The sequence below is a fragment of the Crinia signifera genome, chromosome 11, assembly GCF_055691185.1.
Source record: "Crinia signifera chromosome 11, ASM5569118v1, whole genome shotgun sequence".
In the NCBI taxonomy this organism is placed as follows: Eukaryota; Metazoa; Chordata; class Amphibia; order Anura; family Myobatrachidae; genus Crinia; species Crinia signifera.
Window position 1 is genome coordinate 99,884,067 of NC_139227.1, and position 27,945 is coordinate 99,912,011.

General features: G+C 48.4%; 1 protein-coding gene across 3 annotated transcripts; it reads left to right on the forward strand.

The window, feature by feature from the left end:
- ACCS (1-aminocyclopropane-1-carboxylate synthase homolog (inactive)) lies at positions 1–27,888 on the forward strand. Of its 3 annotated transcripts, none has more exons than XM_083163921.1 (15): positions 1–133; positions 8,171–8,694; positions 9,437–9,496; positions 10,821–10,891; positions 13,409–13,478; positions 13,561–13,627; positions 16,247–16,344; positions 17,636–17,713; positions 18,203–18,303; positions 19,757–19,846; positions 20,372–20,417; positions 20,924–21,065; positions 22,792–22,934; positions 23,828–23,981; positions 25,547–27,888. In XM_083163921.1, the coding sequence occupies exons 2-15, from the start codon at positions 8,416–8,418 to the stop codon at positions 25,825–25,827; spliced, it is 1,680 nt and encodes a 559-aa protein (XP_083020047.1). In that variant the 5' UTR covers positions 1–133; positions 8,171–8,415; the 3' UTR covers positions 25,828–27,888. The 3 variants fall into 3 exon arrangements, with proteins under 3 accessions (XP_083020047.1, XP_083020045.1, XP_083020046.1); XM_083163919.1 differs by lacking the exon at positions 1–133 and adding an exon at positions 2,397–3,780; XM_083163920.1 differs by lacking the exon at positions 1–133 and adding an exon at positions 5,050–5,699 and having other exon boundaries at positions 25,547–27,886.
- Positions 27,889–27,945: the final 57 nt, after the last annotated feature.

Consider the following 27,945-nt stretch of genomic DNA (forward strand, 5'->3'; position numbering starts at 1 on the left):
ATAGGCTGCATTGAGTCACGGCCAGACGGACCGTCACTGTATGTGGAGCTCAGTCTCCCGAGTGAGACGGCCATTAAAGTCAGATTTCGCAAGACTGAGGGGAGCTGGAGGCACCGTACCCCCCACCGGACATGTAAGTACAGTGCAGGATGTGCTGCAGATGTGTAGCGGAGGGATGACATGTTACATGGCTATTTCACAGAACTAGTTTGTCTGCTAGCAGAATTCTACATGAGGTAGTGTTACCATTGTTGGCCTCCTCTTACCCAGAATCCACTAAGTGTGATGTTCTTCCCCTTACAGAGTAACAATGTTTTGGCTTCCGCAGGCTCCACTTTCACCACCTCTCATCTGCAAAGTAATTGTATTCCGATATTTATATTTAAACCAGTGATGGCTAACCTTGACACTCCCAGCTGTTGTTGAACTATACATCCCAGCATGCCCTGCTACAGTTTTACTATTTGGCCATGCCAAAACTGATGCAGGACATGCTGGGACGTTCATCAACAGCTGGAGTGTCAAGGTTAGCCATCATTGATTTAAACTATAGTGCTAAACGGACATTATTTTAATATTATTCATTTGATGTTAAAAAAAGTCGTTTATTTAACTGGAGAATCAGTTTCTCGGTCCCTCATGCAGAGGCATTCTTGACACGAGGCACAATGAGCGTGTTCTATCAGGTGACATCCCCGTGAGGGCTTCATCAGGAAGATTTTATCCTCTCTCTCCCGTCATCACCTGATATGTGCCAGGCTGTATGGATCTGACTCAACCAGGATATTTGTTTGGAGTGTTTAAATGGGACAGGTGTAAACTGTCATATGTTCTACTTCTGTCATGCCTTATGCTCCTAACTGCCATGTATCCCAATCATGTCATATGTTTTGCTCCCAACTACCATGTTGTATGTTCCATACTGTCATGTGACCAACCCCTAACTGCCATGTGCTTCTCTCCAAACTATCATGTATTTTGCTCCTGGTCCAGTGTTCCACTCCTAACTGCCATGTGTTATGCTCCTAACTGTAATGCATTATGTTCCCTACTATCAAGTGTTCCGCTCCTAACTGCCATGTGTTAACATGTCATGCATGTTATCCCTAACTGTCCTTTATTCCACGCATGTCATGTGTTCTGCTCCCAACTGTCATGTCTTCTGCTTCCTACTGCCATGTGTTCCAACCCTATCTTGTGTTATGCACCTAACTGGCATGTGTTCATCTCCTAGCATTTATTCTGCTCCTAACTGTCACCTGGTTCTTTTGTAACTGTTACAGTATGTGTTCCACTCCCGTCATGTGTTCTGCAACTAACTGTAATGTATCATGCCGCCAACTGTTATGTAATATGCTCCCTACGATGATGTGTTCTACTCCTAACTGTCATGTGTTCTGCTTCTAACCATCATGTGCTCCACTCCTGTCATGTGTTCCGCTCCTAACAGTCATGCGTTTGAAAACTGACAGCTGGGAGCTGATTGGCTGGAACACAATTAATGCAACCAGTTTCTGTCACTTGCTGATAAATGGGCTCCAAAGTGTCTAGGGCTAGGCGGACAGTTAATAGGTTGACACCGCATAAGTAGCCATGCATTAGGTCGACGCGTACAAAAGGATGACAGATTAAATACTGGCAGCGCTTAAGGCCGACATTTTCAAAAGTCGACATGACAATGGTGGACACATGTTTTTGGGGTATTTTATAAGTTACTATCCATGCAGACTATGATTGGGAAAAGTAACCTGTGGGGAGTGCGCCACCGTGCCTGGAGTCAAGTGTGACGAGGGTATTCCAAGGTGGTATATGTTTTTACTGATGGTGGTCACATATTACCAACCATACAAGATTTGACCCAAAATAATTTTATGTCGACCTTTTGAAGCTGTTGACATAATGGGGGAAATTTACTAAAGGAAATTTGTAAAAAATAGGTGTATTTGTATCCAGAAATACACTTATTTTTGACATTTACTATCCCGAAAATACGGCAATTCGTAGTCGTATTGATGTGCTATCAATATGAATACGAATGGCTGTATTTTCGGGATAGTAAATGTCAAAAATAAGTGTATTTCTGGATACAAATACACCTATTTTTTACAAATTTCCTTTAGTAAATTTTCCCCAATGCGTTGACCATTCGGTGTGGACCTATTGTTTGACAACCTAAATCCAGTAAATCTTCTATACCTCACGTGTAATAGTCATGTGCAGGGGGATTAATCTGAGAGTTGCTGTGTCCCCCATATTGCAGATAGCTGGGGTTAATGTTCCGCAGCAGCAGCAGCAGCAGCAGCAGCAGCAGCAGCAGCAGCGCTAGTCCCGGCCGAGCTGCAGTACCTGCGTTGGCCGCACGGTGGTGCCCGTCTCTCAGCAGCCGGAGGAGGAGAAGGGGGGGAGGGAGGCTCAGCCATGACTGACACGGACCAAAGTTATCCCGGAATAAGGACAGCACGCATGTGCACGGACCCGGATGTGAAAGGCTTCGCCCAGGAGCCTCCTCATACTGCAGCCGTGCCGGGCTGTGCCGAGCCGGGCGGGACCGGACCGTGCCGGGCGGAAGCGGGCCAGATCGGGGTGAAGACGCGGGAGAGACGCCCCAACCGGGCCACGCCCGTGCCAGGGCCAGCCAGTCAGGGAAATACACCCGGATATCGCCACCCCTCCTAGCCTTGTATATGTAGTCTAATAACAGTGGTGATAATAATAGTGATTAGAATAATGATCCTATATATTATACCCAGCCAGGGTCATTATATAGGGGTGGTGGGTTCTGCAGCCCCCTGGTCCCTATAGCTGGGCTATCCCGGGTCATTGTCGCCCCATATGAGGTATTACGCATTGGAAAGTCTATATTATACCTGCACACCGTATAATCTGGTGCCCACGCTCACCGCTGCCGGCTCACGTGCCCATTAGCGGGTGTAGAAGAACGTCATTGCATTTTCATTGGCCAGATAATAATATAGCCGTTAATGAGTGTTAGCCTTGTGGTCTAGGAGTCTCCCTGATGTATCGCACTCCCCCGTGCCACAGTAGTAATGTTCTCCGATAGAGTAGCATAGAATAACCCCTTCTGCGCCATAGTCCAACCCCCTCCTGGCAGCGTTACCCGCCTCCTCCAGGTTTCCCGGCCTAGGATGGATTTCCGCGGGAAGAAGTATGAACGCGGCAGCAACTGGTCGGACCCGGAGGTGGTGGAACTTCTCCAGCTGTGGGGAAATGAGTCGGTGCAGATGGAGCTGGAGAGCTGCCTGCGGAACCAGCACGTCTTCAACCGGATCGCCGATGTTCTGCGGGAAAAGGGGATCCACCGGACCGGGGACCAGTGCCGGGAGAAGATCAAGAAGATGAAGCTGGAGTATCGGAGGCTGAAGGACAACAGCAAGACGCTGCGCGGCGGCAGGGCATGGAAGTTTTACGAAGTGATGGACAGGGTGCTGACCCACCGCCCCACCCTCTCCTATGGGACCATGGGTCCAAGTGGGGTGCTGGGGCAGCCGGTGCTGCAGAACCCGATATCCGACGGGTTTCATGCTCACTTCCCGCAGTACAGTCACCCGCAGCACCCGGAGCTGATGGAGATCAAGTGCGAAGAGGTGCAGTCCGATGAGCAGTGTCTGACGCCCGAGCCGCGATCTATGACCTACATACACGACTCCAGCGCTGACCAAGAGGAGGAGGAAGAGGAGCATAGCATGATGGACAGAGGAGCCGCAGACTCGCCCATATCCAGGGTGGAGGTTACTGGTGATGTGGGCGGGTCTCCCTCAGGTAGGGAGCTACTGCGAGAACATGGCGTCTTACAGGGTAATTCTGCCCAACACTAAACAATTAATAGGGGGTTTCCAAAAGTACTCCATTGGGTCTGGTGGTCCCAATAAGTGTCGCTCTCACCCCCTCTCTGAACATTCAAATTTGCATCATCGTCCCATTGGTCTATTTGAAAAAATTTCTAGCACAAATTGTTCTATAGCTTAGCACTGAGATACAGACGGGAGTGTTCTAGATGCTCCAAAGCAGTGATTGACACCCCAGGCAGGAAAGAGGAACTGCATGGGTTGGGACATGTCCTACAATGAACACTATCAGCATTTACTGTATACGGCACCAGTATATTCTGTTGTGCTTTACAAGTGATAACAAACACAGTAATAATATACAGACAGAGGGGTAGGAGGGCCCTGCCTGCAGACTAGGGAAATAGAAATGTGATACCTGAGGGCCAGTGCTACATATTGTAAATTAGTCCAGCCAGATTGCTGAGCCTGTATGATCCGGTCACACGGTGGTGTTGGCCTGTGGTCAGTGGGATGTGTGAGTGAAGACAGAGAACACATGTAAGTTTTGTGTGATCTGTGTAAAGGGGAGGAGACTCAGCAGGGTCTCCGCTGTCTGCTCTCAGTGCTGGGGACCCGGCTTACTCCAATGTCAGGCTGACAGCGCTGCTAGGCTGATGGTTAGGAGCCGTGCACAGTTTGGGAACCACTGGTGTTAACACATACACTATGGGGCCGATTCAGTAAGCTGCAAAGTTCGCAGCCTACCGAGCTCCTGAGACGCTGCCCATCCAAACGGTGGTCCAGAATCGGCCCCTGTATATACAGCAAAGGGGTCCAGGGCCAGGCACAGTGGAGCGGGGCTGAGATAAGCCAGGTACACACTAGACAATATTTTAAATTAATTTGCTGATTACGACAAATTCTAAAAATCGCCCATTGTGTTTCCACTACGCTCCCCCTCATCTATACATGCAGCTTAATTGGGGGATGACGCCAGCGACGTAGTGACACCAGCATGGCCTGTCGTCACTATCGAGGTCGTGCTGAGTACACAACGTCTAGTGCAGACATGTGCAAACTACGGCCCTCCAGCTGTTATGAAACTACAAATCCCAGCATGCCTTGCCATCGTTGTAGCATTCTTTAATAGTAAAACTATGGCAAGGCATGATGGGACGTGTAGTTTCACAGCAGCTGGAGGGCCATAGTTTGGACACGCCTGGTCTAGTGTGCCCATCAGATACGACCATGTCAGGGAATGCCCAGTGTGGTATGGTCGCATCTGATGGCACTGTGCCAGACAAGTGGTTTAGAGGCGGGATTTCAGGGAACGCTGGAAGGTTTGGGGGCTAGAGGAAAGTCTAAAGCCCCATATACACTAGACGACTTTTTAAAAGTTAGGGCTCAAAAGGGGCGTTCCAAGTGATGTTGAAAAGTCTAAATGCGTACACGCAATTTTGTTACCGATGCCAGCAATATCGGCCATGGTGCGCGTCGCCTAGTGTGGGTGGGGCTTTAATGTGCAAGGGAGGGCATCCTGTATACAGTATAGGGGTGGCCGTCTGATTAGGGGAAGCCCAGCAAGGACATATAAAAGCTTGAGGGGCAATACAAGTAATTGCCTCTTTAAAATTAGCATTTACAAGGCTGTAATAGCTTTGGAGCCAGCAAATCACAGGCTGCTACGTTCGGGCCTGGATTATCAGTCTTTATGTAACTCCCCGGCAGGCCCTGGTGCAATGTATCACAGTAAATGAATAACCTCCCGATATTAGCTAGAGGAATGTTGCAGACACTGAGCCGGGAAGGGAGAGCACAGAAGTACAAGCACCGGTGTGTCACCAGGCGCTGACGCTCGGTCTGCGGTTCTGTAAGTGGGGATTCCGGACAGCAATGGAAACACAGAACAGGGTCAGTTTCTTATATCGCATATAGAGTGCAAGCCTGCGAGCAGGGCCCTCTTCCCTCTATGTCTGTTATTTCCCAGGTTTATCACTACTTGTTCCCATGTGTAAAACGCAATGGTATATGCAGGCACTATACAGGTGACTCCCTACCTTTTTATATACCCCGTAGGGTAAATGAGAGTCTTTAACATCCCCGAGCTTTGTGGCGAGTTCTGTCTGTTATATATCAGCTCCGTTCATTCATGAGATTGTCGTAACTTCCGGCAAAGATATTGTACAGGTTTATGTCATATAATTCATTAACGTTTAGCTTATTTACGGCACCGCATTGTAACCTCATAATACGTTCGCACAGCAAAGGCCATCATACACAAGGTCACCATCAACAGTAGTTTGAACCAGAAGGTCAACATGGAAACTTTGACACAAGAAAAAGTCCAGGGGTTTTTGGGGGATTCTTTGGAGCGAAGCATCTGCCTGATCCACATGGCGAGTGGAGTGAGCCATTTGAGGCGCCGCATTACACTTATTGGTGTCCATGACATCAAAAAATGCAGGAAATCCACATCGACCCTTATATGTGTCAAGCTTTCAATGTTGACCCTTTTGTGGTGTGGTTGATCTTTTTTGTCAGTGTCGACCTTGTATATGTCGATGTTTTGTTGTTGTCTTAATGACTGTCCAACTAGACGTTGTGTGTGAGATATACCACACCCGTTCGGAACTCAATGTTAAAAGGAATAATAAAGTGATATAGAGGTGTGTAGTACTGTCATGTAGCCTAAAGGGGGCACTGTTACTGTGGGGCAGATGTATTAAGCCTGGTAAAGTGTTAAATTGGCCAATCAGCTCCTAACTGTGAAGTTACAGGCCGGGTTTGAAAAAAATGGCAGTTGGGGCTGGTTGGCTACTGCATAATCACCTTCACGTTAGCACTTCACCGGGCTTAATACATCTGCCTTCTACATACATAGACTTCTTAGACAGGATGTGCACCGTACAGAAAACACTGATCATGTTAGCAATTAATAAACGTACAATGTGTTTATTGTCGGGGACCTGTTTATTATGCCGCTTTCAGACCGCATAACTGGCTTTGACCCTGTATTTGGAAACGTTTCCAAAAACGGGTCTGCCAGATAAAACCCCTTTCACACCGCAGCACTTAAACGGTATATTACCGTTTAAGTGCCGATTTTTTGACACTGGCAGACCCGTTTTTGGAAACTTTCCAAATACAGGGTCAAAGCCAGTGCAGCCTTCAGCCCTCCCCTCCGTGCAGCTCCCCCCCCCTCGCGCGTGTCGACCGAGCGCATGTCGACGCCCCCGCGCATGTCGACGCCCCCGCACGTGTCGACGCCCCCCGACGTGTCGGCGCCCCTCCCTGTCGACTTACCCCGTGCCGGTACCTCCGTTGTGGACTGCAGCTCAGTATGCTCGGAAAGCACTTATGAAAAAAGTGTCTTCCAGAAAATGGCTGCCCCATAGGAAACCCAGTTTAAAAAAACTGTCTTTCGTATGGGGGCAGCCATTTTCTGAAAGACACTTTTTTCATAAGTGCTTTCCGAGCATACTGAGCTGCAGTGCCGGGAACCACAACGGAGATACCGGCACGGGGTAAGTCGACACGGGGGGCGCCGACACGCGGGGGGGCGTCGACACGCGAGCGGGGGGTGTCGACACGCGCGGGGGGGGGGCTCCAGTGCTGTGAATACTTAATGAGCGCTCATTAAGTATTCACTGTGCTGAATTTAGGACCCAGCTCATTGGCTGGGTCCTAAATACCGTTTCAGAACCGATTTTGAGCCTAAAATACCGGTTCTGAAACGGGTAGGACCCTGCATTTTAACCGGTTAGAAAAAACGTTTTTTTCTAACCGGTTAAGTGGTCCTGCACCTTTCAGACCGCACACATTACCGTTTTAAAACGGTAAAAAAACGGCAATATACCGTTTTTAAAGTGCGGTCTGAAAGGGGCATTATTTCATCGTATATAGAATGCGATCTGTGTGGGATCTACCACCCGGGATCGCATTGTAATATGTGATCCATTCGGCAAGATCTACCTTCCTGCACTCGCAAGGGCTCTGAAAGGAGCCTGTCCCTGTGATGTTCTGAGCTAGGCACCCCTAATAGCCTCTGGGGGAAGCGGCTTGTGGCGGTGCAGGAGGGATCGCAGCAGGGAGCAGAGATTCCAGCTGTGGTCCCTCCTACATACATTGGCAATACTTAGTATTTGCAGCTAATCCCTGAAACTTGTTTTTGTGGAATTAGCCGCAATTATTACATAATAAATAGGCCCCATAGAGAGATATTGATAAATCTCAGGTTATGAGGAAACAACCTGTCTCTTTTGTCATTATTCCTGTAATCATTGTAGACCAGGTGTAAGAGCACAGCTGCTGTGCATGCTGGTATTTCTAGTTCCACAGCACAGAGTTCTCACTGTGTCTCCCATCTCTTCCCCCTTTCCCAGGCTTCAGTGAATCCAACTTAGCCGGTTCCTCGGGGCAGGGCGGGCATCAGAGGTTTTGGAGGAAGAGGAAGGTGCGCGAGCCGCTGGAGGACCTGGTCTCCCAGATACTGGTCGCACAGCGGTCCACGGAAGAGCGATTCCTTCAGCTGGAAGAGCGGAGGCTGGAACAGGAGCAGGAGGCGGAGGACCGGAGGCTGCGCTTGGAGGAACGCCGGCTGCAGCTTGACCGCCAGCACGAGCTGCGCATGTTTACGGTCTTTGCCCAGATGCTGGGCATGATACGCCAAGGAGGAGAGCAGGCACCCTCGTCTGACAGCAGCTTTCAGCAGGATGGGGACGTTCTGGGGAGAGGGCGGGCAGGCAAAGCGCTGGAGCCGGAGCTGGGGGAGATGTACAATTGCAGCCAGTACAGCAGCCCCTATCTCTCCAACCGTGGGAACATACTGTGCGGCTTCCGCGGATCCTCCGAGGAGGGGTACCGGGCTTATCATGAGGACAAGTACGATGAGGACAAGAACCCCAATGTGAGTGTTCTCTCCCAGCCCCTTATCTATCATAGCTTATCCAACCGAACTAGTCTAATATGATTTTCAAGTTTGTACAATAGAACTTATCAGCAGATAGCGATGAATGAGCCCCAGAGGTCCACCAGCATTACACTCATCAGCATGTCATTTACATAGATTAGGTTTATGCTTATTCTAGAACCCTGCATCTTCCAAATCCCCTGCAGTTCCTCTTCCCTGCCTGGGGTGTCACCCTCTGCTGTTCTGAATCTAGCACAGCGTGGTCTGTATTTCAGCACTGATATGCAGACCTGATCTGTGCTAGAAGCACCACCCATGGCAGGGCAGAGGAAATGCAGCCGTTTTGGAAGAAGCAGGGTGCTAGAATGAACACTATAATTTTATAAACCTCTATCCTCATTGGTTTTCTCCCGGGATCCCCGGCAGCTGCTGTCCAATCAGCTGCTACCAGCGTTAGACAGGGACTGACCATGACATGTAATGTTTTTGATTGCACAACCAGCCGGTACACTGTTGCTGAATCCTGGGTAAGGGTTGGGAGAACAAGCATCTCCTCAGTCTTGGAGAACGCTGATCCTGGAGGTATATTCTTGTGGGCAGAGCTGTACTTTAAAGTACTTTTCCTACATACAGTAGACACCTGGTGCCTGGGTTTGTCCTTATCACACTTGGCAGCGTTCGGGTATTATCCTGTGTCTAATTGTCTTCTTATTATACCACTGTGTGCTTTCATCTCCAGGGCATCATCAACTTCGGCACCAGTGAAAATAAACTTTGTTTTGACCTGATGTCCAAGCGGGTAAGTTCATGGTTCCTTCTCAGCGGTTCCTCCAGCTGAATAGTGAGACTGTATGTTTATCTATTGCTGCCATAATTGTCCAAGTGCTTCCAATAGTGGCGGAAAAACTCAATGAGGACTCGCTTGAGACTCCGGTCACTGATCTCCAAGTATCGCAACTGGGTGATCTGTGCATGCGAGCACTTTAACTGCAGTCTCACCGCAACCACAGTTTAAGAAGCGATGGGGGCGGATACACAGTGTTTTGTGGGAACGGTCCAGACAACACAGACATGTCCAGACCGCTCTGGTGGATAGCCGTGGTGGTTGCGTGTCACCACATGGAGCCGCTGCAGAAATAATACATTGAAAGTAGTTACTGCCACTGACAAGAAGAAGAAGAGAGTATATAAAGGGGGACAGAATATTTGATGACTTACACAGCGTCCCCACCTCCCCGTCACCGGGGCAGTTTATAGAAATTCACCAGTAACTTGTTTCCTAGCACGGCGCCCACTAAGCAAATATCTTAGTGGGCTATTCTGCGTAGGAAAATCGCATCGCTTACCGTGAATAGTGCTGTGCGATGCGATGTCCATATTAAGTGCACAGGAGTGCTTATACAATGAAATATCGCATAGGATGGCATGGCACCAAATGTGATGCGAGCCGATGCAATATTTCATTGTACAAGAACCCATGCCATGAGATGTGATGGGTGCTTACTATGACATGTGACCCCCTGTATCCACGCCACCCCGAAGCCACTCCGACCTTTTCATACCCCCACTATCCACGTAGGCGTGGAGTTGATTTTATATAGTGTGCCAAGCGCAGCGAGCCCCCGAGCCCGAAGCGTGGCGAGTGGACGCGGAATACATGTAAAGTAATCCTCGCCCCCCCCCCCCTTGCGGGGCTCGCTGTGCTTGCTACACTATATAAGATTAACTCCACGCCAACGTGGATAGTGGGGGTATGAAAAGGTCTGCGGACGCGTAACGCCGCGCTTCGGGGTGGCGTGGATAGTGCTGGTGTTTTAGGAACACATTCACACCTGCACATTCATACATCTGACACAGTAATGTGTTAACTAATAACTAATTTACCTAACAAATTTAATTAATGTAGCATAAATAATTTAAGAACATTCATAAGCAGGCATCGCATCGCATGCTAGTACTATGCGTTATGAGATGCGATTTGACTACGTTTGCGTACGTAGCAAATCTGGGCGCCGTGCTAGGAAACAAGTACCCAAATGTTTTCTGTTAAAACAACTTTTCGATGCATTTCAATATGGAGTAGTCTTTTGATCACGTCTCCTCTCACGTTTCCATTTGTGCAGCTAACGCAGAGCGACATGAATGTGATTGAGCCTCCGCTATTGCAGTACCCAGACTGGAAAGGGCACAGCTTGTGAGTATTGCACCACTTCCTCACTGATTAGTTGTTGAAAACTGTATGCAATGGGGGGGGGGGGGGGGTCTAATAGATGCTGGATGGATTCTCCCTGCTAATTCTGCATGACACCCGCTGCACTTCACAGCAGTGAGATCACGCTCAAAAGTTTGTGCTATCCCATGGGATATCGAGCACTACTGAGCAGGTAGAGGAGCAGTTCAACCCGCCGAAAGATGATGTACCAGGCCTTTAAATGCCGCGCCAACGGCAACTGTCCTCTTCTCCAGCATTTCAATCTCCCCTTAAGTAACAAGTATTTGGCTAAACAAATCCTCTGCAGCAGGTTGTAGGTAAGCAGAGACGGATTGGCAGCTTCGTTAACTTGCTGGGTTTGGTTTATTATATTACACAAACGCAGCAATTGCAAAAATATACAAAATCGCTGCCACCTGACATTGCAAAAATCCCAGAAGCTGCCTTCAATGACTCAATAGTCCATCGCAGATAGGTTCATTATACAAGTCTTGGGTAGCCCTTTGGTTGGGCAGCAGTGTAAGACGCTGGAGGCCATGCAGGTGAGTACGGGATCACCGTTGCAGCCTTATATATGCCCCCAAAATCCGCATGGATGCTGATGACAAGCGGCAGCCACATTTCATTGGCTGAGTGTCTCTTGATCCCTCCCACATTATATACATTATTAGCATGCCTGCTGTGTTATATTCTCATTGGTCCGTGGCAGGGATGAGGATTCCTACTCCATTCTTAATGGGAAAAACAATAAAAGTTTAATTGAATTTAATTAGTAGTTTAGTTTTGTGTTTGTATCTGTATTTTATAGGCTAAATGTAACTAATTAATAACAGGCACAGATAATGCATACAGTATTATGTTGTATATAGAGAAAATACCAAGTATTTGAATACAGGCGCTTCACCGGGCTCTAACCCCCCAGCAGCTGTTGGAAAAGGGATAGTCAGTACTTTTGGATTGGGCTGAAGGTGCCCCCTTACAGCACCCGATGTAGCATGCCATCTTGAAGAGGGTGGGAAGAGGGTGCGGCATTGTAGCACAGCGCTAGAAGTAGTGCTAGTGGGCAGCAGGGGTCAGTGGTGGCAGCAGAATAGTTTAAACACTACAATGCCGCCCTCTCCCACGCCGCCAGCGGTCCCTCCGGCCCCCAAACCCCATGCCGCTGAAAGCGTTCCCTCCACACCACACCCACAGATTGCATTCGAGCGATCGCATGTGGTTAAAAACTCTATAGATATTATGATATTATAGATATAGGATCTATAACTTAAAAATGCATACAATCATTCGATTTATCGGCCAGATATGGTCGAAATCAAATGATTGCATGCAATATCTCACAAGTGTCTGGGCAGCTACTCAGCGGCTGTGATAGAATCAGGCTGATCAGGGGGCAGAGCTGACATCACATGACTTCCCCTCACACACCTGGCCACGCCTGCGTATTCCCTTACACTCCCAGATAACAGCCGCTCACCATGTAATGACTCCCCAGGGTGTGCAGTCTGTGTCCTTGGCTACACACAGACTGCTATATATGCTCTACCACCTAGATGGAAGAGAATATAGAAAGGCGCTAAAGAGATGAATATCTAATGCTGAGCAGCTCACACCGGGTAATTGGGTATTACATATAATAAACGGTTTTAATATATCATTAGCACATAAGTACAATATAAAAAATCACAACATGCATATATAAAATATATAATTTGCATGCAATAAAGAACAATAAAATTGTGTTAGCAATATTCACCCCTATGGAAAAAACTGAATGTGGATTTAAATGGTAGGTAAGAGTCTCACTTGTTCCTAGTAGGGATTTCACTCTGGCTGGGCAGCGTATACCTGATCTGCAAATTAGCCGTCTAGCGATCCAGTCTGAATAATCCCCAGAGTCACAATATATTGCGTTAACACATATATATAGCACCTCTCTCTGGCCAGAAGAACAATGGCTATACTTAGGCACCCACTATGTAGTTAAAGGAAGTCCTGTTCCTAATAAGTCCTCTTTGACACAAGGTATTGAAATGGTGACAGGTCCTTAGAGAAAACTGTACACTTACGATTGGAAGGGTATGATGTGCTGTTGGCACTTGCGTTCCGTGGAAGTGTCCCCTGGAGTGGCAGTACACAAAGGGAGATCAGATGGTATTGGGTCTGTAGGACCAGGTCCCCAAATGTCAAAAGTCCAGTGCTCCCAGAGGTACGGTGCTATAACACCTAGGCCGCTATCTGAGCGCTATCTTCCTTCAGACAGGCTCCACATCAACCAATAATTGTTGGTGCCAGCCTTGTGCCCCCAATTTGTGTACACTGAGTATGTGCAATACTCCTTGTTCCCAATTGCTCCAGTGCCAGGGGTTCCTTGCTGGTTCTCTGCCAGGTTCACTGACCGTCACGTTTGCTTACACACCACAGTTCCCCCTACTCTGCACTCTATGTTACTTTGTGACCAAACCTGCAGTGATTGGCTAAATCTTCTTTTTGTTTCAGTCTAAGAGAAGAAGTTGCCCGTTTCCTGACTTATTACTGTAAGGCACCAGCCCCGTTACATTCAGAAAATGTAAGTAGCCGTTGTATAGTTGGAAGCCATCCCCACATCTGGCACTGATACAGTGTAACGGCTGATTGTGCGTTATTTCCAGGTGGTTATACTGAATGGCTGCGGATCGCTGTTCTCGTGTTTGGCTGCGGTCCTGTGTGATCCAGGAGGTAAGACCACTTCCTGCGCCGGGGAAGCTGCTGCTAATATGGTGGCTCATTGGAAATGTGTTTTGGTTTTTCTATTACATCTAATACCATATTGTTATCACACTGTATTATCATTATTATTACTGCTACCCTTTATTACTATTTGTATAAAGTGCTGCCATGTTACTCAGCACTGTATAATGAGTATCATGACACATACATACTAAGATGAGAGACACAAGGGAAGAAGGGTCCTGCACCATTGAGCTTCTAAAGAGATTTGATGGTTAAACATAAGGTTAGAAGAATAGCAATCCTGCCTCCATTGGTAACTGGCGTTTCGGTGCCATTGGTGTAGTTAGAATAAGAGAAAAAAGGGACACCTGGAGACCTATACAATAGAGAAGTCATCTGCTGGCAGCCATCTATTCACTATGGATTTTTCCTGAACTTGCTTCCTGGATTGCTGCTCTCACTGGGTCCAGCAGCTGACCTGAGATGACAGAGTGATGACAACTGATCTCACTGGGTCCAGCAGCTGACCTGAGATGACAGAGTGATGATTACTGATCTCACTGGGTCCAGCAGCTGACCTGAGATGACAGAGTGATGACAACTGATCTCACTGGGTCCAGCAGCTGACCTGAGATGACAGAGTGATGATTACTGATCTCACTGGGTCCAGCAGCTGACCTGAGATGACAGAGTGATGATTACTGATCTCACTGGGTCCAGCAGCTGACCTGAGATGACAGAGTGATGACAGCTGCTGACCTGAGATGACAGAGTGATAACAACTGATCTCACTGGGTCCAGCAGCTGACCTGAGATGACAGAGTGATGACAGCTGCTGACCTGAGATGACAGAGTGATGACAGCTGATCTCACTTGGTCCAGCAGCTGACCTGAGATGAGAGTAATGACAACTGATCTCACTGGGTCCAGCAGCTGACCTGAGATGACAGGGTGATGACAACTGATCTCACTGGGTCCAGCAGCTGACCTGAGATGACAGGGTGATGACAACTGCTGACCTGAGATGACAGAGTGATGATTACTGATCTCACTGGGTCCAGCAGCTGACCTGAGATGACAGAGTGATGACAACTGATCTCACTGGGTCCAGCAGCTGACCTGAGATGACAGAGTGATGATTACTGATCTCACTGGGTCCAGCAGCTGACCTGAGATGACAGAGTGATGATTACTGATCTCACTGGGTCCAGCAGCTGACCTGAGATGACAGGGTGATGACAACTGCTGACCTGAGATGACAGAGTGATGACAACTGATCTCACTGGGTCCAGTAGCTGACCTGAGATGACAGAGTGTTGACAGCTGCTGACCTGAGATGACAGAGTGATGACAGCTGATCTCACTGGGTCCAGCAGCTGACCTGAGATGTCAGAGTGATGACAACTGATCTCACTGGGTCCAGCAGCTGACCTGAGATGACAACTGATCTCACTGGGTCCAGTAGCTGACATGAGATGACAACTGATCTCACTGGGTCCAGCAGCTGACCTGAGATGACAGAGTGATGACAACTGATCTCACTGGGTCCAGCAGCTGACCTGAGATGAGAGTAATGACAACTGATCTCACTGGGTCCGGCAGCTGACCTGAGATGAGAGTGATGACAACTGATCTCACTGGGTCCAGCAGCTGACCTGAGATGACAGGGTGATGACAACTGATCTCACTGGGTCCAGTAGCTGACCTGAGATGACAGAGTGATGACAGCTGATCTCACTGGGTCCGGCAGCTGACCTGAGATGAGAGTAATGACAACTGATCTCACTAGGTCCAGCAGCTGACCTGAGATCCCATTGGTTGCTGCATCTGACCGGAGATTGTAGCAGCAATGACAGCTGATCTCACTGGGTCCTGTAGCTGACCTGAGATGAGAGTAATGACAACTGATCTCACTGGGTCCAGCAGCTGACCTGAGATGAGAGTAATGACAACTGATCTCACTGGGTCCAGCAGCTGACCTGAGATGAGAGTAATGACAACTGATCTCACTGGGTCCAGCAGCTGACCTGAGATCCCATTGGTTGTTGCATCTGACCGGAGATTGTAGCAGCAATGACAGCTGATCTCACTGGGTCCTGTAGCTGACCAGAGAGGGCAACAGCAATAACGGCTGATCTCACTGGGTCTAGCAGCTGACCTAATATGATAGTTGATCCCACTGGTTGCTGCATCTGACCAGAGGTTGTAGCAGCAATGATAGCTGATCTCACTGGGTCCTGCAGCTGATCAGAGAGGGCAACAGCAATAAGAGCTGATCTCATTGTGTCCTGTATCTTACCAGAGGTTGCAGCAGCAATGACAGCTGACTTCTGGCTCCAGCAGCTGACCATGCATGTCATATCTTAGTCCATTCATATTAACCCAGTTTTTGGAGACCTCTTGGCAACATCATGCCATTTCCCACAGCCCTCACAGTTATGGTTCTATATCTGTTGGAAGTTGATAATATAGGAGGATCAGCTCAGAGGTGTCCTTAGAGTGCCACCAGCATTTCCCGGATATCATGGGTTTTATTCAGTATACTCTATATGACATGATAAGGACATATGTATTATTATTTGTCTTGTTTTACAATGTATCCACCTGCTATGTTTTGTTTTGCAGATGCCATTCTGATCGCCACCCCATTCTATGGAGGAATCACACAGAGCATATTCCTGTACAGTGGCATCAAGTTGGTCTATGTGCACCTAGGGAGCAAGGTAAGTAGTAATGCTCTGCGATTCTGTTGCTCTGGTCTGCTGCACACTGAGGAGTAGAGTTATTAAGCTCGGTGAAGTGATACAGTGTCTGTTTTTTATCACCGGCCAATTGGCTCCTACCTGTCATTTTTTAAACCAAGCCTGTAACTTCACAGTTAGGAGCTGATTGGCCGGTGATAAAAACCAGACACTTTATCGCCGAGCTTAATAAATCTGCCCCAGAATGTGTAAGGTGGGATGGCACAGGGTTCTGTGGCACACTGAGGTGTAAGGTGGGATGGCACTGTGATCTGTGGTACACTGAGTGTGTAAGGTTTGATGGTACAGTGATCATGGCACGCTGAGTGGGAAAGGTGGGATGGCACAGTGATCTCTGGTATGCTGAGTGTGTAAGGTGGGATATTGCAGTGGTCTGTGGTACGCTGAATGTGTACGCTGCGATGGCACAGTGGTATGCTGAGTGTGTAAGGTGGGATGGCACAGTGTTCTGTGGTACGCTGAGTGTGTAAGGTGCGATGGCACAGTGATATGGGGTACACTGAGTGTGTAAGGTGGGGTGGCGCAGTGATCACGGCACGCTGAGTGTGTAAAGTGGGATAGCACAATTATCTGTAGTACGATGAGTGTGTACACTGCGATGGCATAGTGGTATGCTGAGTGTGTAAGGTGGGATGGCACAGTGTTCTGTGGTACGATGAGTGTGTAAGGTGGGATGGCACAATTATCTGTAGTACGATGAGTGTGTACACTGCGATGGCACAGTGGTATGCTGAGTGTGTAAGGTGGGATGGCACAGTTATCTGTTGTATGCTGAGTGTGTAAGGTGGAATGGCATAGTGATCTGCAGTACGCTGAGTGTGTACACTGATGGCACAGTGGTATGCTGAGTGTGTAAGGTGGGATGGCACAGTTATCTGTAGTACACTGAGTGTGCAAGGTAGGATGGCACAGCGGTATACTGCGTGTGTAAGGTGGGATGGCATAGTGGTATGCTGCGTGTGTAAGGTGGAATGGCACAGTGGTATGCTGCGTGTGTAAGGTGGGATGGTGCAGTGATCTGTAGTATGCGGAGTGTGTAAGGTGGGATGGCACAGTGATCTGTAGTACGCTGAGTGTGTACACTGTGATGGCACAGTGGTATTCTGAGTGTGTAAGGTGGGATGGTGTAGTGATCTTTGGTGTGCAACATTACTACATTGTGTCAGTCTGCCTTCAGATGTGTGCCGCCTGTCTATGTACGATGACAGTGATGATTGTGAGGGTAAACGTGTCTCATCTCTCTGCTCCTCAGATATCTGCCCCAGGAACTCGTCCTTTCCAGCTCACTGTACCCAAGATGGAGTCAGCCCTACATACAGCCAGAGAGGAGGTGAGTCTGCTGGATGTTGCCTATAACTGCAGTTATCAGTCCTTGGAGGCAGATTGATCCCGATGGATCTATCTAGAACATTGGATAACACTCGGGTGTTTGAGTTTCAGAATACCAATGATCGTTTGCTCCTTTATGATGCCTGCAGGGGGGTTAGGCCTAGATCAGAATAATTTCAGATGTATCACATAGATGATCTGACATGACTATTATTCCAGTATTGGTGGTCGGAGTATGGGGCAGTTTTGGGGCAGGATGGAAGAGAATACAGGCTTTTATTTTCTACAATTGAATCGCTTTGTCCAGCATCCTGCAGTCTTAGATAAACTACTGACTTAATGGCAGTCCTGTGGATATAGAGGGGAATGAGTGCCCAAACTCCTTACTGAGCCTCTGTGGAGAGGATGTAATGTATAACAATCCCATCAGCACAGCTACAGCGCCCTCTACTGGTTGCATTGATCCTGCATTCTGTCTTGTTTCTTCCAGGGCACCAATGTAAAGGCTCTCATCCTGATTAATCCCCACAACCCCCTGGGAGACGTGTACTCCGCTTCTGAGATGGTGGAATTCCTGGAGTTTGCCAAACGGTATAAACCTGTACTTAGACATTAGGAGTGTGTTCTAGTGTCATGTACCTCACTGACGTGATCTATTGATGAGTTTGTATCAAGTACCTCATGTTCTATTGACGTGGAAAGTGTTGGCAAGAGAATGGTAGAATGGAAAAAAGGTCCATGAAAGGCATAGGCAAAATGCTGGGACATCCATGGAGATATAGGAGAGCGGGCTGATGGGGTGAGGTCAGGGAATGGGAGGCAGGTGTGAGTATATTCAGCAGTAAGATGGATTTGGAGGCTGAAGGAGCAGATGAGATGGGGAGCATGTGTGGAGAGAGGAGAGAAGGGGACCATGGACAAAGTACGGGGAGGACGGAGAGAGCGACAGTGGCAGACATGTTGTTCCAAGAGTTTGGAGGCAGAGGGGAGGAGGAGATGATACCAGTGGGGGGCAAGCAGTGGAAAGAGGGGGTGGCAGGGAACGGGGTTAAGGGGGCAGCTGCAGTGGGAGGAAGAGGGAAGTGTCTCCAGTAATGAGGGAAGAAGAGGAATGGTTGGGTTGGGCAGTGTTAAAGGGTGGACAAAGGTGGATGTTGAGGTGTGTACGGAGATGACTATGTACAGAAGCCATTGTGTTCTCCCCTACAAGGTGCGGGAGACGGGAAGCGGAGGACCGGGAACGGCCAATCATTTATCCTTCACTGTGTACAGGTCGCTCTTATTAGCACAAGTTGTCAGTGTCAGTATGTAGGGTACACACTAGAACCACCATGATCGTGCAACAGTCGTGAAGCAATTTTCTGAAATCGTAGGATGGTCACACGATTAGATTGGAGCACACAATCTGCACACGACCGGTACCCAATCCAATATAGATGACAAATCTTTACTGCAGCAGGTAAAATCTTCAAAGCGACATATTCAGCCTTCAACACATATGGTTAAATGAATATAACTGAGGTACTAATTAAGTTACCTGTGCTCAAGCATGGATAGCACTAACACTTGGGCTGTTAGTATGACTACAGGGCCTAGGTTGGGTATGCCTGTCTGTGTTTTGTTGTTACTCTGTATTGTTCAATGTTGCCTGGATTGTGTTATCTGCCCTAATACATCATCCTAGCCTGTGACATGCAGGGCCCTCCGCACTCTTGTTCTCTCCTTGTATTTTCCCTGTCTCCAAGGCTCTCTCACTCAGTCAGCGTCATGGAGCTGTCTAGTCGCTCACACTCTGTAGTCTGAAGAGTTCACTGTAAGATCTGTTCCCCCTCTGTGTGTCTCCTCCCCCCCCCCCCCCCCCCCCGGTTTCCCCTCTGTGTTCCCCTCTGCCCCCCCCTGTGTCTTCCCCCTTATGTTCCCTCTGTGTTCCGCTCTGTGTCCGCTATTCTCTTCCCCTGGACTGTACTATAGACACGTGGTGGTGCCAGATAGATAAAAGAGAATAATCATTTTGTCACTGACGCGTTAACCTTCTGTTTTTCAGGCATTCCTTGCACGTCATAGTAGATGAGATTTATATGCTGTCTGTATTTGATGAATCTGCAACATTCAGCAGTGTTCTCAGCCTGGATAAGTAAGTATATGTTCTGTCATCACACCTGCATTATCCCTGACACTCCCAGATAACAGCCGCTCACCATGTAATGATTCCCCAGTGTGTGCAGTGTATGCGTAGCCCAGGACTTACTCAGTGCTGCCATAGAATCAGGCTGTTCAGGGGCGGAGCTGACGTCACATGACTCCCCCTCACACAAATGACCACACCTATGTATTCCCCCTGACTCCCATATACCAACCGCAAACACAGGCTTCCTGTCACTCAAACAGCGGCCATCTTGCGGTTATAACATTTCAAATTTGGCATCGCACATGCGTACGCATGCACATTTATTCAATAATCATCTGGCTTGCAAATTCCCACAACAGCGATCAGGCATGAATGACCCCCATGTCATCTACAAAATGAACACATCCCTCTGCTGCCCCCAACGACAACTTGTGCCTCATTTATCTCCCTGTCTGTGTTGTCTGTTCATTCTAGATTATAGGGCAGTTTTGCTGTTCAATTTACACTAATCTGTTAAATTAATGTTCTTAGGCTTCCTGACCCTCAGAGGACTCACATCATGTGGGGAATCAGTAAGGTGAGTGACCGGATGCAGACACAAAATGGCTGAGACTTCCCAAGGGGGGAAGATGCACCCGGTAGCGTCCCGGTGGCAGCACTGCATACAATACACCGTATGCGCTCCTTTTCCATACAATGTATCATATTCGATCCCAGCAAGTGATGGGGGGGTCTGTCAAATGCTTGGGGCGTCAGATCTCCGGCTGTGATGCGACGCGACGTGGCCACGAATCAGATCGATTTGACACACTTCCCCCGATTTCTCAGCCCGAGCGTTGTTACAGGGAGAAATGGGCCCAAATCGTACTAGTATATGGTCAGCTTTACTGTGGGGGACTTCTATATGGAAACATGGGGCAATGTTTAGGCTGCTGTTATTACGTCACGTGGACCCCTAACCGCCACATGGTTTGTGCGTTATATGCATATTACATTACCTATTGAGGCGAAAGGTACCTATTCCTCTTCCTGTGCCAGATACATCTCCACAGGGTCTCACTCTACAATCCTTCTACCCTGCAGGACTTTGCTGTGTCGGGAGTTCGTTTTGGGACGCTCTACTCTCAGAACCAGGATGTCTGCAATGGCGTGGCCTCCCTCTGCTACTTCCACGGGGTCTGTGGTCCTGTTCAATACAAGATTGCTCAACTGTTGCGTGACCGGGGTGAGATCATGGGACACCGTAACAAGATGGGGTGTCAGATTCCTCTATACATTTATCCCTGTATGTTCTGTAATCAGTGTTAAAAATTTTCTGGATAGGAACATACTTATATTGGAGACCTCTGTGTTCTAGCATCATTTTGTTGCAGATCAGAAAGCTACTGAATCTGCCTAGCATCAGCTGAGACTCCACAAACTCCTCCCAGAGGGGTGGGAGGGTGAACCAGATCAGATCGCTACTAAATCTGCCTAGCATCAGCTGAGACTCCACAAAATCCTCCCAGAGGGGTGGGAGGGGAACCAGATCACAGAGCTACTAAATCTGCCTAGCATCAGCTGAGACTCCACAAACTCCTCCCAGAGGGGGTGGGAGGGTGAACCAGATACGAGAGCTACTAAATCTGCCTAGCATCAGCTGAGACTCCACAAATCCTCCCAGAGGGGTGGGAAGGTGATCCTGATCACATAGCTACTAAATCTGCCTAGCATCAGCTGAGACTCCACAAACTCCTCCCAGAGGGGGTGGGAGGGTGAACCAGATCCGAGAGCTACTAAATCTGCCTAGCATCAGCTGAGACTCCACAAAATCCTCCTAGAGGGGTGGGAGGGAAACCAGATCACAGAGCTACTAAATCTGCCTAGCATCAGCTGAGACTCCACAAACTCCTCCCAGAGGGGGTGGGAGGGTGAACCAGATCCGAGAGCTACTAAATCTGCCTAGCATCAGCTGAGACTCCACAAATCCTCCCAGAGGGGTGGGAAGGTGATCCTGATCACATAGCTACTAAATCTGCCTATCATCAGCTGAGACTCCACAAACTCCTCCCAGAGGGGGTGGGAGGGTGAACCAGATCCGAGAGCTACTAAATCTGCCTAGCATCAGCTGAGACTCCACAAATCCTCCCAGAGGGGTGGGAAGGTGAACCATATCCGAGAGCTACTATATCTGCCTAGCATCAGCTGAGACTGCACAAACTTCTCCCAGAGGGGTGGGAAGGTGATCCTGATCACATAGCTACTAAATCTGCCTAGCATCAGCTGAGACTCCACAAACTCCTCCCAGAGGGGTGGGAGGGTGAACCCATATCAGAGAGCTACTAAATCTGCCTAGCATCAGCTAGGACTCCACAAACTCCTCCCAGAGGGGTGGGAGGGTGAACCCAGATCAGAGAGCTACTAAATCTGCCTAGCATCAGCTGGGACTCCACAAACTCCTCCCTGAGGGGTGGGAGGGTGAACCCAGATCAGAGAGCTACTATATCTACCTAGCATCAGCTGAGACTCCACAAACTCCTCGTAGAGGGGGTGGGAGGGTGAACCCAGATCAGAGAGCTACTCTGCCTAGCATCAGCTGAGACTCCACAAACTCCTCCACTAACAATCCTATAGGACAGTAGAAAACCACAACTAACATTCTCAATCATAAAGGGTAAACATCTGCAACACATTATAGAGACCCCTTGTGGTTTACTCTCCTTGGTGTTTAGTTCAGTTGAAAACCTTCAGTGTTATTGTGATGTCTCTGAGTGTATTTGTATGTTTTATAATGTTTAGCCATCTACATATATACAGATGTAATAGGTATAAAGCAGTAAAAATATTTATATCGAACAATGTAAAATAAATCATATCAACGCCTACATTTCCTAGTTCTTGTGCCCTTTTGTTTGTATGCGGTAATTTCCCTATTGCAGAGTTTCTGACTTTTTTCTCCCTTTCCTCCCTAGACTGGATTAACCAGGTGTACCTGCGGGTAAACCACTCTCGCTTGCGGGCAGCACTGGCATTTGTAGCGGGCGAGCTCCGCTCTCTCGGGGTGTCTTTCCTCAAGTGCAGCGCAGGATTCTTCATCTGGATCGACTTCCGCAAGGTGACCGACTCAAAGTAGCTTCTATTATATATAACTATGGAACTACATTAATGTATTATTTATTACCAGTTATTTGTATAGTGCACACTTATCCATTCACATCATTCCCTGCCCCAATGGAGCTTACACTCTATGGAGGTCATTCAGGTTGACTCGCAACGCCACCCACAGGAAGGCCCGCCCGCACACAGATTGCACCATCCATTCGCAGCTTGCGTGCGGGTGTAAAATCATTCAATGGTTGCTGACACTTTCTGGTGTCTTAGATCTGCAGCTCCCTGTATGGGAAGCGGGCGGGCAGCTGACTTCCGCTGATGTCAGCTGCCACCCCCGGCACCCGCGTCATAGGGTTAATTTTGTTGGGAGCCAATTAACCTTCCAGTATATGTCTGGATTGTGGGAGGAACCCAGAGTACCCGGAGGAAACCCACGCAAGCATGAGGAGAATATATAAACTCCACACAGTTAGGGCCATGGTGGGAATGGAACCCTCAGTGCTGTGAGGCAGTAATGCCTTCTATGTGTTACACGCAGGCCTGTCATAATCAGGGACCTATCACACTGACCGTGTATATTACCACAACTACATGACCGCACCAGCACCTGGACGGCTACTACACTAATGCTGGAGCTTAACTTGCCAGATTCATTTCCACAGTACTGGCTGCTATAAAAGACCCTTCTGGTTGTAAGTGAAATCCTTATAATGTAACGCTAGATGACACTGTCCCTGTGTACCCCTTTCTCGAGCCTTACAACAAGTCCTGTCTTGACTTGAGAGTTTACCCACAGAGGGCGGACTGTTGGCTGCTATTACTGTTTCTGTTATCTTGCTCCTCCTCTCATGTGGTGGTCATGCCCCTGCTCATCCCTCGCTCTGCCATCTCTTGCAGTACCTGAGGGCTCCCACCTTTGAGGAGGAGATCATCCTCTGGAGACATTTCCTGGATAATAAGGTTCTGCTCTCCTGTGGGAAAGCCTTTGAATGTGCTGAGCCTGGCTGGTTCCGGATTATATTCTCAGACAAGACCCACCGCTTGCAGCTAGGTAAGTGAGTAGCTCTGGGTTCCACAGCCTTCCTGGCTCCGCTTCTTCCTAGCAGAGCCGTCAGATGGCCGAGGGGATAGAAGATGGTGATCTGTCTCTCCTTCGCTTCTGTTAGGCGAGTTCCAGGCCGAGCAGTGTAATGTAAAAAATATATATATATAGGATTTATAATGGGAAAAAAGATCTGTGATAAAATACCATGAACATAATAAAACATACAGATGCGCCCTCATACACGTAGAGTCTATACGTCATAGGGTGCAAGATGCCAGGTATGGCTGAGATGCTCCTAGAGAGGGAGAGCCAAATGTACTTCTCTTTCAATATTGCATCTTCCAAGCAGCGTAGACGCAGTGATGCCACTCAGATTCTCATATATTAATCATTTGAAGACAATTCTGGTAATACTGTATAGCGGTGAATATTCCCATTGGTTTAGCCGTTGACTTTCCTCTTCCGATGTGTGTCCTTATTATGGGCAGTATCCGCTGCATTTTGTGGCGAGCCCCGCCGTTTTAATGGCCACACTCGCCATTTCCACCTTACCTCAGGGAAACAGCAAGGGTGGAAACGGCGAGTGAAGGGGAGGGGGTTAAATACTCTGATGACGAGCTATGGGCACTGCTCACCATCTTCCGTCTTGGAGGTGCCTCCGAGCGGGGGTTATTTCATAAGGGTTGGGCCGTTCTTCAGGTTAAACCACTTCTCCAGCCCAAGGCAGCTGGAGTATTCCCCTTTATTCAGTACATTGGGATTTTCGTAGTCAGTCTCTGGAGGAAGAGTGGCCCCTTATTGGCTGGTGTTAGGGTATGGCAGGTGTATTTCAGTAGGACCGGTAAGCTGAAGACAGATGAACTTCTGGTCATCTATGGTACCTGGAAAATGTTTGCCTGCAAAAGACAATAGACCGCTTTATTAATGTACCTATCTGAGGGGCAACTTTGTGATCTTACCCAAATGAGGGGGCAGTTCTGTGAGTGTTCCTGCAAAAGGATGGCAGATCTGGGAGTGTTACCTATCCAAGGAGCAGCTCTTGTCAGTGTACCCACTCAAGGGCCAGCTCTGTGGGAATACCTACAGGAGGGGGCATCTCTTTGAGGGTACCTACGGAGGAGCAGTTCTGGTAGCATTACTACCCATGGGGGTGGCTCTGGGATTCTACCTGCCTGAGGGGACAGCTTTGTGGGGGTCCACATTTATAATCCATGAAATCCTTTTCACCAAATTCATTGGGCTCCTGCACAGATTATACCTTTGTTTTTCTTGATGAACAAGTTTCATGTCTTTTATTCAGAATTGATGGCGGCTTATCAATCGCTAGGGTCTATATTTAATTAAGATTACTTTTCAAAGCCGTTGGACGTTTGGATTTTACAGGGTAATATCCTGCTTGTTTATGTAGTAGTATTGTCCTTTTTTATTCTTTCGAGCAATTTAAAACCATTCTGTGGAACACCCACCTGATTACCGTGGAGATTGCCTTTCAGATATGGGAGGGGGGGTTAAGGGGGCTATGATTTAATAGGACCATTTACCAATCCACAACCGTTGCTTTGTTCTCTCAGGGATGCAGCGGATCCGCAAGGTGCTGGAACAGAGGGAGAAGGAACTGCAGGTGGTGCGTAACCACACAGAGGAAGACGGCAAAGTGGACAGCACGGATGAGGTCATCTACGTATCCAGCCACCACGAGCCCTCCTCCAGCTCCAACCTGGGCGATCTCATAGTTCAACTCCAGGACCAGATGCGCTCGTCGGATTGGCTGCAGCGGAACACAGCGGAGAACTTTGCCCAGCAGAACCCCGAGGTCTTCCAAGTCTACAGCAAGTATCTGGGGAAGCAGTGAGCAGAATGGGGGCTCCCGTCCTGGATTTCTGGCTCCTACCATTAAGCACAAGATCCCGCCCAGCACAGGAGCGCTACAGCTCCCACGTCTCTAACACTAACATACCGGTGGGCTGGACCCCGCTGCCAGGTTCTCCCGCTGCCCAGTGTCAGCTCTCTGGGAAGGGCGCAGCCAGGACACACACTGTGGTTGGAGCACTGTCCCTACACTACAATGGGAAAACCTGATGGCAGATAATGAAGCAGACCAGCAGCGGAGGAGGGTGCCGGCGGCGTTACCATTTGTCTTAATGATGTCAGATAACTGGAATTAAAACAGATTTAAGTACAGAAATGTTCATGTTATGGAGGAAGACTATTAATGCCGCTGCGGCAGGGTGCAGTGCAGATCCTGGGCTGATACTGTGGTGGCTCTTGGGGTCTTCAGTGGGTGCACCACGTGGGACTTCCCGAGACACGTGCTTCTTCTTTTATTACAATTTGATTGGGGCAGAACTTGCTATTGCCTGTGCACCCCCTCCCCTTTTAGCCGAGAGGGCATATTTTAGGCCAATGTCATTTGGAGGGGGGGATAATTTATAGTTGCACAGGTGTCCTCACTTCCTCCTTATCTCTCATTGATAGAGCTGGGTAGGACGTTTGGCAGCACTGACCTGACTCTCTGGCTGGGCAGAACAATGCTCAAATATCCAGCCAGGGGCCATGGGCCATAGTTATTTACAGTCCCTATTCATTTAGTGAGGGCATCATTAATATGACTTCCTCTTAAGAGGATCATGTGATTCCCAGTAGCCCCTCCCCCACAGCCCTACCATCCCCCCTTCCCCCCCAACCCCTGATGCTTTCTGCGCACTGGGCGGGGATGAGAGCAGAGATCCTGGGCTTCCCAACAATAAAAACAATCCTCTGTTCTTCCTCTGTGCTGTCTGCATGGACTGAGCTGGACAGTACAGTGTCCTGCAGCTCCTGACCGCTAGGTTATTTGCAGGACAGATCCTAGGTCTATCCTGTGCCTCAGTAATGAGCCTGATTCTCCTCCTCCTATTATTACTGAATGGACACGTGGCGTCCTGCGCGTGGAGCTTTTTCTCTACAGAATTGCAACGGGTGGTACCAGCCATAGGATCCATACAGTTTAGGGTTATCAACTTCTGGGCTAAATTTACTAATGTTGCCCCTAACAACCAATCGGATTCTCTTATCCTCCAAATCAGCGGTTCCCATCCTTTTTTCTCTCCCGTACCCCTTGATCAGGCTTTTCATTTATGACTACCCCTCCTCTCAATTTGAAATATCCCAATACTTTTGCTGCCCATACACGGAGCGATGTGCGGGCGCCTCCTCATTTGGCTAAGATCCGATATCTCCCACGCACATTACATCGAACAGTACATAAAGTATGTGCTGCCCGTACCTTTGATCTAGATGGCATTGCACAGTGTACGGGCACCTTTACTAGTGGAAGTGAGCACTATGTGTGTCCTTATATTCAGGATTAGCGGCGGAGTAGTGTGCGGTCAGGAATTGGGTCCCTCTGTGGCTGGCCGCTGGCTGTGTACTGTGTCCGGGGTTCCCTCGGACGCCTGAAAAATGAATGGCGCTGCTTCCTCCACCAGTGTCAGATGATCCCTAACGTCTGAGGGCAGTGCGGGCGGCTCCCAGTAGTTTGGTGGTCGGGCAAAAGCAGGAGGAGACGCTGATGACGCTGGAAGCGGAAGTGATGCAACGTGGCTCATCTCCATGGAAACGGGAGACTTCAACCTCCTCTTCTGCCATTACCAATATTATTATTTTTTTTTCAAAACAATTTATTTTATTTTGTGCATAATTTTGTTATGAACATACAGTCAGCACATATTGGTACATATGCAAGGTAAATCAAATATGAGAAAGTAATTTTGAACATCATGGTTTTGACAGACATTTTACAATGTAATAATGTAATACTCAGATCGATTATTATTCTGGCATGTATCTTGAAATAAACTAACAAAACCTAACCTCTACCATGTATCTGATTTTGTACTACACCAGACCACATACCAGGACATTCAAAACGCCTATGTTTCCTAAATGTTACTCCCTTTCTTATTGAATTTGATAAACTGCGTGGACCTGA